Source organism: Marmota monax, unplaced genomic scaffold (genome assembly GCF_021218885.2).
Source record: "Marmota monax isolate L192 unplaced genomic scaffold, Marmota_monax_Labrador192_F-V1.1 WCK01_AAM20220418_F8-fsc00020, whole genome shotgun sequence".
Classification (NCBI taxonomy): Eukaryota; Metazoa; Chordata; class Mammalia; order Rodentia; family Sciuridae; genus Marmota; species Marmota monax.
In genome coordinates this window covers 21,405,730-21,422,783 of record NW_026692912.1, presented here as the reverse complement: position 1 = coordinate 21,422,783, position 17,054 = coordinate 21,405,730, and the positions used below count along the sequence as shown (strand labels likewise).

Genomic DNA, 17,054 nt, shown 5'->3' with positions numbered 1-17,054 from the left:
TGTAACCCCTAAATATATACAATTCTTACTTGTCGATTAGAAATAGAATTTGTAAAAAGCAGCAGCAAGAGGGCAACTAGTATGTAATTATGCTGTGCACCTGCAATAAGCTAGCCGCACGTGTGCTTCCAGGCGTAATAATCCCAGGGGGAGCGGCCCGAGAGGCGGGGCCGGCTCCGGCCGGCAGGGGCAGCAGCGAGCCCGGCAGCTGCCCGCCAGGCCCCGCCCCGGCCGCGGCGCCCCGCCCTGCGCTCGGGCGGCTCGGCGGCGGACTGGCCGGCGGAGGGCCGGCGCTGGCAGCAGGTGGGCGGGGTGCGGGCGGCGGCGGCGGCGGCGGGGCCGGGCCGGGGGTTGCCCGCAACGCTGGGGCCCGCGCGGCGGCCGTGCGTGCGGGCGCGCCATGGACTTCAACATGAAGAAGCTGGCGTCGGACGCGGGCATCTTCTTCACCCGGGCGGTGCAGGTGAGGCCTGGCGCTGCGCCGGGCGCCCGGGGCCCGGATGTGAGGCGGGCGGCGAGCACCCAGCGGCAGGAGCCTGGGGACACGGGTCTACCCTGCCCCTGCTGCTGCCACCGTGCCCGCCGCGGCGACACCTCGCCCCGCTGAGGCCCTGCTCCTTCTGCCCTACCCAGAAGAGAGCAAGAGCCGGGGACCCGGCGCCCTGACCGCACGGTCTGCGTGGCCCAGGGCCGGGCGAGCAGGGCCTGAGCCCTGTTGCCTGGGAAGAGGTAGCAGCGTCCACCATTTGGACCTGCCAGGTTGTCCCGCTGCCCTGGCGCCTGCCACCTGGAGGGGGGAGCGGGCACTGGGTGGCTCCTACATCCCTGTCCTTGTCCAGCATGATTCTGGACTCCACTGGGGCGTTTGGAGACATGGGTCCCAAGCCAAGGCCACAACCCCTTCTCTGAGCCTCAGTCTCCACACCTGTGCAATGGACAGGTGGTCCGGTGGTTTCCTATGGTCCGTTTTCCACGCTTGGATAGTCAGGCCGGAAGCCAGGAGTTATTTTCTTTCTGCTCCAAGGGAGGCCTGTTTCCTCCATTCCCCAGGCCTGGGGGATGGGGAGAGGGCCAGGGTCTGGCTCATTGCCCTCCTTGGGAGGCTGCCCAGGTCCATGTTGGGGAGGCTGGAGCGCATTCTGTCCATTTGGGGTGAGAAAGAGAAACTGAGGCAGCTCCATGTCCTGGTGAAGACCTGAAGTCAGCTATGGGTGTGAATGCCCCTTGTGTGACCTTGGGGGAAGGGGCTTCATCTTGCTGGGCCTTCTTGAGGTGAGAAACAGGATGAGCCTCCCCTGTGCCCAGGCTGGATAGGAGGGATGCTGTAGCAGTGCTCACTAAAGGCAAGCTCCTGGTTGGGGTAGGGTGGTTTAAATTGCACCAGTGCAGCATGTGACCTTGGGCAAGTCACTGTCTGAGCCTCAGTTTGCACCACTGTAAATCAAGTGTGAGGCCTCCAAGGGTGGGTGTGGGACGCCATGAGATCCTGCACCCAGGGCCGGCCCATCTCAGTATTCTGGAACAGATTCTGTTGTGCTGTCCTTGTCATTGTTGGCTCTGCTGCGCAGTTGCAGTTCTCTGTCCCTAGAGAAGCCTAGCCCCAGCCACTCTCTCAGAAGCCCGTGTGGCCATGTTTACTAGAAAGCACTGTATCCCTTTGAGGAGGAGTGCCCTGGTAAGGGTGAGGATTGTGCCTCTATTTTCCAAGCTGGGAGATGCTGGGACCCAGAGCCTCAGTCCGGCTGGGAGGTGGCAACCTTTCTTTGTGTTGTTATGGCAACCACTCTATCTCCCACATCTGGGAAGAACCTGATCTGCCACTTTCCTGCTACTGGTGCGGCCCTGCCACCTGACCTGGCAAGGCCCTCAGAGGGAGCATTGGGTGTGGGGGGTTGGGCACGGTGGCCTGATGGGGGCAGCCCACAGGGTCACTCACGCTGGAAGGGGAGCCAGTGCCCAGAGCAGGGTGGAGGAGGGAGCTGGGAGTTTATAAATAGAGGCTTTCTCTGCTCTGCACGCCCACCCCCAGCTGTTGCCATCTAGCTGGGAGCAGTCTCGGACTCAAGCACCAAACCCTTTCCCTTTGGCAGGAATAGGACAAAGTGGCAGGCCAAAGGAGAGGGGGCCTGAAAAGTGACTGGGCAGGAGAGGCCACTGGGATGGCTGGGTCCAGGCTGCCCTGGGATGGAGGGGCTTCTTCTTACCAATATGTGGGCAGCTCTCTGGTCAGTGCCACCTTGTGCCAGGTTGTGCTGGGCGGGTGCCCCACCCCTGTGTACCCAGAAGGACTTTAAAAGCTTCATCTCACCCCGACCCCACAGGGCACAAGAGGGCATTGGCCCTGGGGTGAGACCCAGAGGACAGGATGCCTTTTGCAGAAAGATACTAGGGTGGTTTCTAGGATGGAGGGCCCCAGAGTTGGTCGGAAAGTGAGGCAGGGTGTGTGCGGTGGGCTCAGGGAGAGCACTTCAGGGGGCAGAGCAGCCCAGATCAGGGCCCTGAGGCAGGACAGCTGAGGGCATTTTTTGTTAAGGTTGGGAGTGGGCACAAATGCTGCCAAGCCCACTGATGTCATGGCATCAACAGCCGTGGAAGTGGGAGAAGTACTGACAAAAAAAAAACAGAGGGGTGGTGGCATTGCCACTGTCCGAGCCAGGCAGGCAGTGGTGGGCAAGGGATGAACACCCGAAGGGTTGGGAAAACCTGGTAGATCCTCAGACTTGGGTGGATACAGGTGTGAGGGCCAGGTGGCTGAGCGCGGTGGCGCCTTAACCTTAACCCCAGTAAGAAAAGTGGGCTCCAAAGTGCACTGTAGGGTGACATCATTAGTGCCATCAGGGAAGCTCCTGAAACCCAAAGGGACCTGAGGGAGGCCTCCCTATTATGGGTGATGATGATGATACTAGGCTCACATTTATCAGTCCCATACTGTGCTCCAGCCAGACACTCTGTGAGATAGGTTATCTGCATTCTTGGGGGGAAAACTGAGACCCAGCAGGGCACAGTGGTACACGCTTATAATCCTAGCAGTTAGGGAGGCTGAGATAGGAGGATCCAAGTTCAAAACTAGCCTCAGCAACGGTGAGGCACTAAGCAACTCAGTGAGACCCTGTCTCTAAATAAAATCCAAAATAGGCCTGGGGATGTGCCTCAGTAGTCAAGTGCCCCTGAGTTCAATCCCCAGTACCAAAACAGCAACAAAAAACCCCTGAAGCCCAGAGAGGTGACTTTGCCTCTGTCAGTCTTGTTTTCCTCATCTGGAAAATGGGACTGGCAACAGCCCCCTCAAAGAGCTGGGTGGGGTAAAGCCTGCTCAGTGATAGGGCAATCGGGGCATGGCCCAGGGTCAGGTGCGGGCCTGAGACACTGCCTCCTCACTCTGGGGATTGTGAGGAAGTGGAGAGGAGGAGGTGGCTGTGACCCTGCCCACCCTGCACTGCAGGGAGAAACCCAAGTCCTGCTACATAATTGATGGCTTCTGTGCAGCCTGAGCTGGCAGCTGCTCAGTTCCCCACAGCTGGAGCCGTCTGCAGTGTCTGGGTGATTCATCACTGCCAGGTGGCTCAGAAGGGCCCCCAGCCCCCTAGATCATGCCAACCCAGACTCCAACACAGTCCTGCCTGCGTTCATCCTCAGTGGCCACGTCTGTGAGATGGGAAGCTTGGCCCTGCCTTTTTTTGTGTGTGTGTGGTGCTGGGGATTGAACCCAGGGCCTTGGCCCTGCCTTGTATGGACATAGTGAGCCCTGGGAGCCCCTGGCCAGGCTGGTCTGTGGCACCTGCTGCTGTCCTTAACTTCTGCCTCACCTCTGGCTGTTTGGCCGTGACCATGGGCAAGCCCCATCTCCTAGCTGGAGGAGGCCTGGGTATCTGTTTGGAAAGTGGGTACATTTGTCTCAGGGCCCTTTGATCAGAGGGGTCAGGACTAGGGCCACTTGCCCATTGTTCCTAGTGGCCTGCATAATTCCTGCCAGCTCTGATAGGGACCTATGTGACCTCCTGGGGCCCTGGGTGTGCCCAGTTGCTGGCACCGATGAGCTGGCGGTATTTTCTGTCCACCACACCCTGCAGCCGGAGGCCAAGCACTTGGCCATCTCTCCTCCCGCACTCCTTCCTGCTCAGCCCGCCGCCCCTCTGCTCTGGGCACAGCCCTCGCGGCTCACCCCGGCTCCTGGCTCGCCTCAGCCTCTGAGCAAGAGGCTCTTGGTGTCTTGTTTGCAGCTGGAGGTGCTGATGGCTGGAGAGGCAGAGCTCTTTCCCTAGCTCACACACCTTGACAGGGCAGAAGTGAGGCCTGAGTCAGGCCCTTTCAGTTCTAGAAGCCTGGCAGCCCCTTCCCAGCAGTTCCCAGGTGCCATGGAGCCCCTGACCACCCTGGGCCTCTGTGCCTGGTTGCTGCCTGAGCACTTGCTACCAAGTCCTGAGCCTCAGTGTCAGGCCTAAAAGACCCAAGAGGTGGCCCCCCGAGGCCCCTGCCTGGCTGGGCGCTATGCCCGTGTAGGCACGTGCATGTGGGGAGAGGCTGTGGCCTTCCTTGAATTCCCAGGAGGACTGTGATCCCAGCACCCTGGTTCTACAGAGGGACACATTGAGGCCCAGAGTGGGGTTGGAACTTGGCAATGCTGTGAAGGTCCTTGACCCTGGAGGATTGGGGCCTTCCTCCTCCTCTTCCTGATCCCTCTCCACCCCCCAGTTCACGGAGGAGAAGTTTGGACAGGCCGAGAAGACCGAGCTTGATGCCCACTTTGAAAACCTTCTGGCGCGGGCAGACAGCACCAAGAACTGGACGGAGAGGATCCTGAGGCAGACAGAGGTGCTGCTGCAGCCCAACCCCAGTGAGTGGGCGCCGGGGGAGGGGAGGGCAGCGGGGGGCATAGGCTGTGGGGGTGCTTGGTGAAAACGAGGCAGGAGGCTTGGCATTGGGCTGCAGGACATTCCCTGGGGCAGTGGAACTGTCAGGTGTGGCACAGAGGAGGTGAAATGCCTGGCAACTAAAGCCCCTGTGGGAGAAGGTGCAGGCAGAACCCAAGCTTGTGAGCCGGACCCAGAGATGGGAAGGGCTGCCCAGCCACACCACAGGCCAGGAACGGCTGGGGCTGAATGCAGGGGAACCTGGGGAGAGAAGTGGCTTTTGGGTGACGTGCGTGTGCACCTGTTGTCTGCTGTGTAGCCAGCTGCAGTGTCTGAGAGCTGCTGGGGGCCAGACCATGTTAATAGATCCTGTGTTCATGAGGGGATGTGCACAGGCTTTGGCTTGCACCCCCCGCCCCCCCGCCCCAGCTGTGTGACCTCAGGCAGGCATGCTGTGTCTCTGAGCCTTGGCTGCTTCCTCTGTGGAGTTAGGGGTTGATGGAAGCAGTTGTGCAGTCAGAGGTGGGCACCCAGGCTGGGCACTCCTGTGGGCAGGGCCTGGCCTGGGCCTGTCTGTCCCTGTGGCTTTCTTCTTTGGGCTTGGACCAGTGAGCCCTGTGGCTTTGGCTGCTGCTTCCCCACAGGTGCCCGAGTGGAGGAGTTCCTATATGAGAAGCTGGACAGAAAGGTCCCCTCACGAGTCACCAACGGGGAGCTGCTGGCTCAGTACATGGCGGAGGCGGCCAGCGAGCTGGGGCCCACCACTCCCTATGGTGAGCAGCCCCACCAGGGCCGGGCTCCTGGGCTTCCCCATCTCACCTTCCTTCCCTCCCTCCCTCCCTCCCTCCCTTCCTTTTTAAAAAATTATGCATTCCACGTGTGAGAACCGCCATCCCTGCAAAGACGATAGAGTAGAAAGTGAGACCCTCCCTCAGCCTCCTTTGGTTTGTGTGAATTTATTTTTTTATTGTTTTGGCACTGGGGACTGAGCCCAGGGCCACTCTGCCACTGAGCTAATTCCCTAGCCCCTGGCCCCATTTAAAAAAAAATTGAGTCAGGGTTTTACTAAGTTGTCCAGACTGATCTCCAACTTGTGATCCTCCTGCCTCAGCTTCCCAAATGGCTGGAATTATAGGAGTGTGCCCTGCATCCAGCTTCATTTTAATTGTTGTTGTTGTTGTTGTTGTATCTTCTTCTTCTTCTTTTTTTTAAGAGATAGTATCCTTTAAAAAAAAAAAAAAAAAAAAAACTTTATTTTTATGTGGTGCCGAGGATCAAACCCAGTGCCTCACACATGCGAGGCAAGCGCTCTACCTCTGAGCCATTGTCCTGGCCCTGTTGTTGTATGGTTAACATTTTTAAAAAGCTCCATTCCTTAATTCTGTGTATTACAATATGTGTTTTAATTTATCACAGTCTTCTTCAGAATAATCCTCTAATCCCAGCAGAATAAGAAAACTTTGCTACAGTATAACTTCGTCCTCCCTTCCTTCCTGCTATGATTGTCAGAGGTGTTGGTGTCTATATTACAAGCCCAACGGTAGTTCATAGCTATATTTTTATGCAGTTATCCTAAAATTAGCTGGGCACTCTGGTGCACGCCTGTAATCCCAGCGGCTTCAGAGGCTGAGGCAGGAGGCTCTCAAGTTCAAAGCCAGCCTCAGCAACTAAGCAAGGCCCTAAGCAACTCAGTGAAACCCTGACCCTAAATAAAATACAAAATAGGGCTCAGTGGGCAAGTGCCCTGAGTTCAATCCCTGGTACCAGAAAAAAAAAAAAAAAAACATCAGTTAAGGGAGGAAAGAGAACTGTCTGCCTGGATGCTGTTTTTTATTCTTTAGGATTGCCTTTCCTGTGCTCCTTTTTTTTTAAGTTGTAGATGGACACAATATCTTTATTTTGTTTTTGTTTTTACTTGGTGCTGGAGATCAGACCCAGTGTCTCCCGAATGCTAGGCGAGTGCTCCACCACTGAGCCCCAGCCCCAGCCCATTTTATGTTTTATTTTGGGACAGGGTCTCACTAAATCATTGAGGCTGGCTTCTAATTTGCAGTCCTCCTGTATCAGCCTCTGGAATTGCTGGGATCACAGGTGTGCTCCGATGTGCCCGCTCTTTATGGATATTCTTTATTTGCTGAGTCATTGTCATCATGATTTCCTTGAATTCTTTCAACATGATTCTTTCTTGAAAAGAATCTAAAGTGCCTGCTAAGGCTAGCGTCTGCTTCCCTAGAGAATGTCTTATTCTTTTTTCTCCCTGCGTCTTTATAAGTCTCATAGTTTTTTTTATTGTTGTTGTTGTTGTTTTAAACGTTTTAGACAATAGCTCTGGATTCTGGTACCCCTGGGGGTTGTTGCTGTTTGTTTGTTTAAAGACTTGTTTGAGGTACTTGTTTAAAGAACCTATGAAGTGTGTAGCTACTAATGTTTCTGCATCCCAGAAACATTTTTAAAATAGTAGTTCATAACTACTGAAATTTTTTTTTTTTTTGTACCAGGGATTGAACCCAGAGGCACTTAACCACTGAGCCACATCCTCAGCCCTTTTTTGGTATCAGAGACAGGGTCTTGCTGAGTTGCTTAGGGTTTTCTTAGTTGCTGAAACTGGCTTTGAACTCACAATCCTTCTGCCTCAGCCTCTGGACAGGCGTGCGCCACCGCACCTGGCTATTCTTTATACTTTTGAGCTTGGCCTTGAGGATTGCTCCTGGATCAGCATGTAATAGTGATCAGGCAGTGATTGCTCAGAGGTTGAGCCATGAAGACAGGCAGTAAGTGTGAGTGGGGTGGGGCATGTTCTGAGGTCAACAGTGAACAGTCTGCCCCATTTTTATTCTGGGAATGTGCAAGGCCGCTGTTCTCCAGGGTGAGCGAGTGCATAGCTGGAGTTCTCCGTCTCTCCTGAGCATGCTGCAGGTGTGCGCAGCCTGTCAAGACTCACTTTGTGTCCTGGGTCTCCTGTTAAATCTCTGGCAGGTGTGGGGCTTGTTCCTACCCACATCACAGTGCCAGGGGACCCGCTGCAGGTCTTTCCTCAGCACGGTTGTGATCAGTGTGGTTGTGATTGCTGCAGATTCCAGCAGCGTCCCAAGGGCCCTCTGGGCTTCCAGCCCAACCAAGTCAGCCGCTCCTACAGCAGAGCTGGGGCTTGTGGCTCGCTCCCACCCTGGCAGAGCCACACGCATTCTCACTGGGTGCACTAGTTTTGAATCGATGCTCTTTAGTTGGTTTGTTGATGCCAAGGATTGAACTCAGGGGCATTTGCCCACTGAGCCACACCCCCAGCCCTGTTGTATATTTTATTTAGAGACAGGGTCTCACTGAGTTACTTAGCGCCTTGCTTTTGCTGAGGCTGGCCTCACACTTTTGATCTTCCTGTCTCGGCCTCTGGAGCTGCTGGGATTCAGGTGTGCACCACTGCGCCTGGCTTTTCCGTTTGTTTTTGTCTTTGATCAGTTTCCGGAGCCTGGAAATGGATTTTTTTTTCCTTGGTACCAGGGATTGGGATTGAACCCAGGGGCGCTTAACCACTGAGCCACATCCCCAGCCCTTTTCCATATTTTATTTAGAGACAGAGTCTTGCTAAGTTGCTTAGGGCCTCAATAAGTTGCTGAGGCTGGCTTTGAACTCTCCATCCTCCTGCCTCAGCCTCTCGAGCCACTGGGATTGCAGATGTGTGCCACCGTGCCTGGTGTTGGAGGTGGATGATTTTTACAGTTGTTTCCAATTAATGTCACCTTTTGGGGGAGAGTGTGACTGGTCTAGCTCCTCTCTCTGGTTCTGGAAGTCGTCTTCCCAAGCTTTTTTTTTTTTTTTTTTTTGTATTGGGGATTGAACCAGGGGCACTCTACTAGTGAACCACATAAAAAGGGCCACATTCCTGGCCTTTTTAAAATTTTATTTGAAACAAGAGTCTCACTAAGTTGCTGAGGCTGGCCTTGAACTGCTCTCCGAGTCACTGGGCTCAAAGGTATGTGCCACCATGGTCAGCCCCCCAATCTCTTTAATGGCTCTGGTATTTGTTTTTGGGATGTCCCAATGTTTGTCCTCCCCCCCCCCCCCTTGATGGCTCTGTAGGTCTCTGCCAGGCAGACTGCTCTGCTCTGGGTCCTCAGGTCTCTCCTTGAGCTCCCCCTGCACCTGGGGGCAGAGTAGCCTGGGCCCGGCCTGATCCCCACCCGCCACTGCTTTCCCCAGGGAAGACGCTCCTCATGGTGTCTGAAGCGGAGAAGCGCCTGGGGGCTGCGGAGAGGGATTTCATTCACACGGCCTCCATCAGCTTCCTCACACCCCTGCGCAACTTCCTGGAAGGGGACTGGAAGACAATTTCGGTGAGGGGCCTGGGACCACTGTCCTTCCTGGCAGCCCACAGCCCCTGCTCAGAACTCTGCACGGGCTCCCGGCCGTGCGGAGGGCCAGGACCCCATGGTCTCCAGGGTTGACTCCTGTAGGCTGAGGGAGCTGCCATCTTGGGCCCCAGTTTCCTTGTCTCCCTCGCAGCTCACGGACCAGTCTTGCCGTGGCCGAGCGTCTCCCAGGGCTGGCCGGGGCCTCACTGTTCCCTGTTCCCACCCTGCAGAAGGAGCGGCGCCTCCTCCAGAACCGGCGCCTGGACCTGGATGCCTGCAAGGCGCGTCTGAAGAAGGCCAAGGCGGCAGAAGCCAAGGCCTCGGTAGGTGCCCACCTCCCGCCAGCCTGGTTGGAGCCGCGGAGGGGCATGGGGGAACTTGGTGTCAGCATGAGCCTTCTCCCTGTCCTGGCTGGGGCTGGACTCCGCGGCTGTTCAAGTCAAGTCCTTCTCCTGCCCCAGGGGAGCCCTGATGGTCCTAGGGCAGATGATTATGGGTTGAGTGGACCAGCAGTGCCCCACCTGGGCACAGGCTGTACCTCACGGCCTCCCCAGACAGCCAGCTGGAGTTTCTCGCATGCCCTGCCCGCCGGATGCTCGGCTCTGTGTCCCTGGCTCTGTGTCCCTGGCTCCACCTGGGCATGGCTCCCCTACTAACTCTCTACCTGCTGCTTGAGTGCTGGTCCAGGGTTCCTTGTGCCTGGCTCCCCACAGTGCTGTGGAGCACACCAAAATTGGACAGCCCACCTGCTCAGGGGCTGTCTGAGGGACAGGGCCTGGGCCTCCCTGCTGGCTACCAATGGGATCTGGCATGGAGACCTGGGCTGACTGGGCTAGGCAAGGAGTGGGAACTGGGCCTGAGAACAGGTACGCTCTTGGCCTGCCAGGCACCTGGGGGTGCAGGGGACCTAATGGCTACCTCGAGCCCTGAGGAAGGTACTCCTGGGCCCAGAGCTAGGGACACTGCCACTCATGGGTCCCCAGGCTCTCAGCCAAGGAAGGCCAGGCCTAACACGGGTGAGAGTCCAGGTGGGCTCACAGCTGCCTGAGCCAAACCTTACTTGTGTTCCCCTCCTACAGTGTGGCCGTGGCGCCCTGGGCGCAGGCAGGTCTGCAGCACCTCTGGTGACAGCCAAGGGAGGTCTTAGCTCAGCTGGGTGCAGAGTCCAGAGTGGAGGCAGGGGGCTCCGTGACTCTGGTCTTGAAGAGTGACCTGTGGCTTTTGGGATGACCTCTTCTAAATCACCTGAGCCGGACAGCCTCTCTCTGTCACTCTGGGCTGGACAACCTCATGCCAGAACGAACTCTTCCTCCACTGGCCAAGCCAGAGGAGCCTGTCCTTAGGGCAGTGGTGTGACTTCTCCCCTCAGTGGGCCCCAGTTAGGCCAGAAAGGAGCAGCATCTCAGAGGCCTCAAGTCCCTGGAAAACACACACACACACACACACACACACGACTTCTGCGTGCACCCTTCTGCCTGTCCACCTGGTGTCCCCCCTGGGGCCGGGGCCTGCTCCCGCCTGCTCTGTGGACTCACTAACTCTTTGTTTTTGTTCCTTTCTGTTCTGCTTTGGGTAACTTGGCTCAGTGTGAGGGAGATGTGAGTATACCTGTCCCCATGCCGTGCTGCTTCTGGCCCGCCTGTCTTGCCCTCGGGCCCCAGTGCTGTAGCCAGCCCAGGGCATGTCCTTGGGCGTTTTGCAATCAGCTGGTCTCCCTGCCAATGCCTCTGCAGGATGCGGAGTCTCTGGTTGGGGGGTGCAGGTGTTGCAGCCTGCAAGGCAGCTTTTTGCAAATGTTGAAAGCCTGTCACTCTGTCCATCTCTGCATCCATATGTTCACCCTCATTGTGGGGGAGGGTCCTGGCCCCCAATACAGGAGCCAGAGGCGTGGTGTGCAAACACTCTGGGAGGGGGAAGCTATGGCAGGGGTGGGCTGTGTGTAGGGGACTGTGGGTCTGACTGGGCCTCTGAGTGCCACTGCAGTCCAGGGAGGAGGGGCGAGGCCCAGACTGGTTTGCAAGGACTGTGACGGCTTGACGGTATCTGCAGACTGTCTCCTTGCCCGCCCCATCTCTGCTGGGCTCCCCAGCACACTCACCCGCCAGGTTCTTATCTGGACTCACCCAGCTATAAACCCACCTCATCTCCAGTGGGTTGGAGTGGGTACAAGGGAATATGTGGGGCTTTTGTCTGTATCCTCCTGTCCCCAGGGCCAGGGCCTCTGGCATCTCCTTGTGGGAGACTCTGGGGCAGCCTCCTGGCCTCGACCCAGCCCTGACCCAGGGTGACCCTTCCCCCCCATGAACTCTGTTCCCCGCCAGACGGTGCCTGACTTTCAGGAGACTAGACCTCGTAATTACATTCTCTCGGCCAGCGCCTCTGCGGTAAGCGCCCCCCACCCCTCGGCCTCCTCTCCCCACACAGCCCTGCCACTGGCCCTGACTGCACAGGAACCAGGAGCCAGCAGGTGAGGCAGGGTGCTGCTCACATGGTCAGGCCATCCTGGCAGACTGGGGGAGACAAAGGTCAAAGCAACAGGGAAGAAGCAGCCCCTGCCTCTGCCCATGGCTGGCCCCAGTGACCAGTGACCATGTCACTAGATTTGCTTCTCCCTGCAAAATGCTGAAGATAGCAGCTTTGTCAGCTGCACTGGGCCACCCGGTGAGCTGAGGACACCCTCATCCCATCTCTAGGAGGTCTGAGTGTCTGCCTGCCCCCACCTCCCTTGAAGAGGCGCCCCTGCCCCCCAGTTGCCTTCACATTTCTAAATGTGATGGGGGCCCAGGCCTGTCTTACCCAGCTCCACACACTCTCAGGCAGTGGCACTAGGTTTGTGTGGCACACCTGCTAAGTGACCTGAGGCACAAGGAGGTCCCTGGAGAGAGTCAGGGGGACCAGAGGCTTGAACTTTGTCTTGGGGTCTCGTGCAGCTCCGAGCAAGGTGGTGGTTGCCAGTCCAGCAGGAGCGAGGTCCACTCCCCTTGTGCCCGTCACAACCGCCCTGCACACCTGCCGCCCTCCTCCAGCTCCCCTGGTTAGGACCCTCCCACACCAGCCGCTGGCCCCCACACTTGTCCTGAGCATGCTGCTGTGTGTTCATGCGGTCATTCCGTGGCTGGGAACTGTCCATTGGGCCGCCCTGGTAGTTTACTTAGATTGACCCCATGCTGGGCCTTCCAGTGTGGCCGTGAGGATGCTCCTCCCTGGTGTGGCCATCTGGTGGCCAGCCTGGTTCGCTCTCTGCCTATCGGTGTTTTTGTCCTGGGTCAGATTTCCACAAGTGGGGGAGAAGTGGGATCTCCTAAATCACGGTGGGGGGAGGGGGGTCTTTCTTCTCTAGACTCTGGATGACACTTCCTGTCCCCCGCCCTGGGCCGAGTGGAAGGAGAAACATCCTGGAGGGTGGCGGCCGCCCTGTTTTTTTCTTTTGCCACTGACCCCCAGTGTGACTCAGGCCCGAGGCTGCCTTTCTCTGCCGGAGGACAGAAAGGTTCTGTGACTGGCCCGGGTCACATGTCCTGCCTCCCAGCCCTCCAGCCTTAGCCAGGAGTCAGGGTGGGGTGGGGACACTTGGTCTCTCTGGAGACCCCCTGTCAGAATTGGGGGGCTGACACTGTAGGAGAGACACAAGCAGGACGTCCTGGCTGGCTGTCCCCTCCCTGCATGTGGCATGTTAGATGGGCTGATTGTCTGCTCCCTGCCATCCAGCAGGCCTCCCCCAGCCTCAGCTCCTGGTTGAGTGGGTGGGGGAGGCAGAGGGACTGGGTGGCAGGGCTGGTTGCTGGGAGCTGGGGCTGGGCATGGGCTCTGGGTTTGAGCTGTCCCCCTCCTTGGCTGACTGGTGCTGTTGTGGTCTCTGCAGCTTTGGAATGATGAGGTGGACAAGGTGAGTTGGGGTCTGGAGGCTTGTGGGAGGAGGACCAGAGAAGGTGGAGATGGGGGTCTGTGTTTCAGTTTCTGGGCTCTGCCCCACATCCACTGAGGCCACTGGCAGGGGCTGTTTCTTGGCCTCTCTGGGTCCATTTCCCCGTGGGAGACATTCGCTGTGTGGTGCCTAGGGCCTCGCAGCACGAGTAGGCCCTGGAGAGATGTCTGCTGGGTGGATTTTCCCCAGGGAGCTAGGGGAAGGCCTGCCCTGCCGCCACCAAGTGGGCTTCAACTTCTCCAGGGATCAGGGTTCAGTTGAGAAGTCGGGTGGACACAGATGTCTGCGTCCCCAAGGAGTCCAGTGGGTCTGGGAGAGCCAGGGGAAGGCTGGTGGGAGGGATGGTGGCCGATGCTGGTGCTCATGCTGTCACACTCGGCCCCCACTGCCCAGGCTGAACAGGAGCTCCGAGTGGCCCAGACAGAGTTTGACCGGCAGGCAGAAGTGACCCGTCTCCTGCTGGAGGGGATCAGCAGCACCCACGTGAGTTTGCCCCGGTGCCCTGCTGACCGCATCCACCAGTGGCAGCACCTAGACCTTCCTGAGAAGGGTAGCACTGGGACAGTCACAGTGGTGGCTTTGTCCAGGCCAGTCCACAGGCTGGGCCTCTCCAGCCTCCCCTGGCAGCACAGGTGGTTGGGGCACGGTCTGTGAGGACAGGGTGGGGATGACCCCGCCCACCACGGGCCTCTCCCCCCAGGTGAACCACCTCCGCTGCCTGCACGAGTTCGTAAAGTCTCAGACAACCTACTACGCGCAGTGCTACCGCCACATGCTGGACTTGCAGAAGCAGCTGGGCAGGTGCGGCTGGGCCCTGAGTCCCAGGGTCCCCTAGCTCCTGGGCCCATCATGGCCCAACTCCTCCAGCTGAAAGACTCCTCCCATGAGCTCAGAGGGCCTGCAGCTTGGAGCCAGATGGGAGGGCTCAGCCCAGAATCCTGCCTAGTCACCTCCTGTGTGGTGGCAAGCTTCAGGTGGCTGTCCTTGGGGACTGCTGAGTCCCCTGGGGTAAAGAGCAGTTTAGAGAAGGCTTGAAGGGAAAGGGGGTTTAGCAGGGACAAGGGAAAGGGGGTTTAGCAGGGACAAGGGAACAGGGCCATCTCACTCTTCTGCTTGCTTTGCTTTTCTCTCTGTGCTGCCAGCGCCCAGGGTGCCATGTAAGTAGCTGGGGCCAGGAACTGGGAGGGGCCCTGGGTTAACTTGTGGGGCTCCTACAGGGCCCAGATCCTGCTGAGATGCCCCCTCCGCTCCAGATTTCCAGGTACCTTTGTGGGCACCACAGAGCCTGCCTCCCCGCCCCTGAGCAGCACGTCACCCACCACCGCTGCGGCCACCATGCCTGTGGTGCCCACTGTGGCCAGCCTGGCCCCTCCGGGAGAGGCAGCACTCTGCCTGGAAGAGGTGGCCCCCTCCGCCAGTGGGACCCGCAAGGCCCGGGTGCTCTATGACTATGAAGCAGCCGACAGCAGTGAACTGGCCCTGCTGGCTGACGAGGTGGGCCTGGTTCTGTAAAGGGGGCAGGTGAGGGCTGTAGTAGGAGCCACTGGAGAACCAAGGCTGGGAGCTGTCTGTGCCACCGTCCCGAGAGTCTCTCGGGGCCCCTGGGGGAAGTGGGGCCTGAGGGGGCAGGTAAAGGGAGGTGGCTTCAGCTCTCCAGGAAACAGCCCTTCTCTGCCATGCCCCCATAGCCAGTAAGATGAACACCCACCACTGGAGGTGTAGGTGCCCTGGGAGATGACAGCTTTGTCTCCACCTAGCCCTGGGGCCAGTTCTGCCCTTGGCCAGGGCATAAGCTTCCCTGTCTGCTTTCTGCAGCTCATCACCGTCTACAGCCTGCCTGGCATGGACCCTGACTGGCTCATTGGTGAGAGAGGAAACAAGAAGGGCAAGGTCCCTGTCACCTACTTGGAACTTCTCAGTTAAGCAGGCCCTGCCCAGGGCACAGCCCTACCACTTATCTTGTCTGCTGGTGACACAGCTGCTCAGGGTGGAGATATGAAGCCCATTCTGCCCATTCCCCTGGTCATCCAGCTGTGAAGGGAGCCCAGAGGCTGAATGGCCCCAGGCTCCCTGCCAGCCCTGCTTCTGATCTGTGGTTCTGGAGCCCCGGCCCTGCCTGCACTCCCCATGCACCTCAGCCCTCCCAGCTCCCAAAGGAGGGAGGGACACTGTACTCAGCACGGAGGCGGACCTAAGATGCACCCCTAGGATGCACGGGGGCACCTGTGGCAAGAATAAAGCACCTGCCAAAGGCCAACAGCGGGACAGCAGTGAAGCAGGCAGGGCTCTGGCAGGGGACAGGGTCAGGCCCAGAGCAGCAGCTGCCCGGTGCTACCCTGTCCCTCCTGCCCAAGCAGCGCGAACCCAGTACGTGGCTGCAACTCACTTCTGCACACACTTTTTAACTGGTATTTTTACTTCTGCCTGTCTGCTTGCTTTCTAGCCAACAGCAAATAATAAATCCTTTGTGTGCAAGTTGCTGAGACTCCTGTTGGTCCACTGCATGGGCAGGGCTGGCCCTGAGGGTGGGGACAGACTCCCCTAGCCCTCCTCTGGGTGGAGGTAGCCTAGAGGGAGCAAGGTGCCATGCTGGCAGGCTGTTCCTAGAGCACTAGGCAGAGGGAAGGGAAAGTCCTTCACAGCCTGCACTCCCACGCAGGGCTGGGTTCTCAGAGCAGTGTGTGGTTCCCACGCATTATAGACACAAGGAACATTATTTGTAAGAAAAACTTACCTAAATTTAGACTGTGGGGCAGGCTGTCGTTGAATTTGCCCGACTACTAAAGCTCAAGTAACCGACAGCTGTGGACCAAGCGTGGAGCCAAGCGCGCAGCCCAGTGCGCACCTGGGAGTCCTGTACCGGGCTCAGCGTTCACACTGTACGGATGAGGGAAAAGGCCAGACAGTCGCCTCATTCCTCAGGTGGCCAAGCAAAGACTCAAACCCAACTCAGCCTGCCCCTGGGGACCTCCAGTGTGCTACCAGCAGGCTTAGCTGCTGGTAATGATGCTGGGGTTTCTGGGGCTGTAATGAGAAGGCGCTGAGCTCCAGAGAGGCGGTGCTCAGTGACAGGCAGCCAGCCCAGCAGGGGCCTGGGCAGACCCAGGCAGGCCAGCAGGGGAGCATCTGATGTCCTGGGAGGACCCCAGCAGAGGAGTGTTGGTGAGTCAACCATCAGTGCATCTCCTGCCTTCCACAAGCCACTGCATCACAAGCTGGGTCCCAGGCCAAGGCAGCCTGTCCATGGCTCGAGACCTGGCTTGTCCTCCCGGGGCTTGGAAGGCATGTAGCAGTCAGTTGTCTATAAACAGTATTTTAATATTCGTATAAATAGACCACAGTATTACCAAAAAACTGCAAGAACAGATCATGGAAAACAGACTCAAACACACACACACACAGCCTCCTGTGCTGCCAGCCACCGCCATGGCCAGCCAAGTGCTGTGGGGGAATGCTTGAAGGACAAGACCACCCCTGGGGGCTTTGGCCAGGAGACCTAAGCACAGCAGACCCCTGGCTCCCCACCCCTGCTGTTGACCTCTTCTTACAAAAATAATGTCAGCAGGTGGGTGTTTGGAGTCGTGCTACTTAGAAGAGGGTGACGGGAGCTGCTCTCATTGGCAGGCAGGCAGCCCACCACTGTGCTATCTCTGCACATGCCGCACAAAAGCCTGCACCAGCTGGACCAGAGGCTCCTGACTCTCAGGGATGGCTTTAGAGAGGGAGGTAGCCTTGCCCTGGGGTGAGGGCAGGACACCAGCAGCAGGGGAGCTGGGGGCTCCTCGGCGGAAGTAGCGTGAAAGGCTGGAGAGCAGTGTGCTCTACAAAAAAAAAAAAAAAAAAAAAAAGATGAGGCTCAGTACCCAGGGCCATCATCCCCAACCCTCAGGTGGCTGGCCAGGCAGGGCCCCTTTCCCTCCAAACAGATCC

General features: G+C 57.9%; 2 protein-coding genes across 15 annotated transcripts in view; one reads left to right on the top strand and one right to left on the bottom strand.

The window, feature by feature from the left end:
- The first annotated feature begins 330 nt into the window (after positions 1–330).
- Sh3glb2 (SH3 domain containing GRB2 like, endophilin B2) lies at positions 331–15,602 on the top strand. Of its 8 annotated transcripts, XM_046451322.2 has the most exons (13): positions 331–463; positions 4,693–4,834; positions 5,495–5,623; positions 9,048–9,181; positions 9,430–9,522; positions 11,521–11,583; positions 12,540–12,689; positions 13,062–13,085; positions 13,518–13,607; positions 13,825–13,925; positions 14,267–14,281; positions 14,378–14,618; positions 14,940–15,602. In XM_046451322.2, exons 1-13 carry the CDS (start codon positions 401–403, stop codon positions 15,045–15,047), a joined length of 1,353 nt encoding a protein of 450 aa, XP_046307278.1. In that variant the 5' UTR covers positions 331–400; the 3' UTR covers positions 15,048–15,602. The 8 variants fall into 8 exon arrangements, with proteins under 8 accessions (XP_046307278.1, XP_046307280.1, XP_046307279.1 ...); XM_046451324.2 differs by lacking the exon at positions 12,540–12,689; XM_046451323.2 differs by lacking the exon at positions 14,267–14,281.
- Positions 15,603–16,421: 819 nt separating this feature from the next.
- Positions 16,422–17,054, bottom strand: part of Nup188 (nucleoporin 188) — a 55,373-nt gene continuing 54,740 nt past the window's right edge. For all 7 annotated transcript variants that reach the window (XM_046451320.2, XM_058581826.1, XM_046451321.2 and 4 more), the window contains one exon: positions 16,422–16,945. In XM_046451320.2, coding sequence (XP_046307276.1) covers positions 16,769–16,945 — 177 coding nt within the window. In that variant the 3' untranslated portion in view covers positions 16,422–16,768. The remainder of the gene's footprint in view (positions 16,946–17,054) is intronic.

Excerpts from the sequence above, each read along its gene's own strand:
- Sh3glb2 (XM_046451322.2), top strand. The coding sequence starts at position 401 with ATGGACTTCAACATGAAGAAGCTGGCGTCGGACGCGGGCATCTTCTTC. Across the intron at positions 9,182-9,429 it reads GGGACTGGAAGACAATTTCG|AAGGAGCGGCGCCTCCTCCA; the intron begins GTGAGGGGCCTG and ends CCCACCCTGCAG. Across the intron at positions 12,690-13,061 it reads CTCTGCCGGAGGACAGAAAG|CTTTGGAATGATGAGGTGGA; the intron begins GTTCTGTGACTG and ends TGGTCTCTGCAG.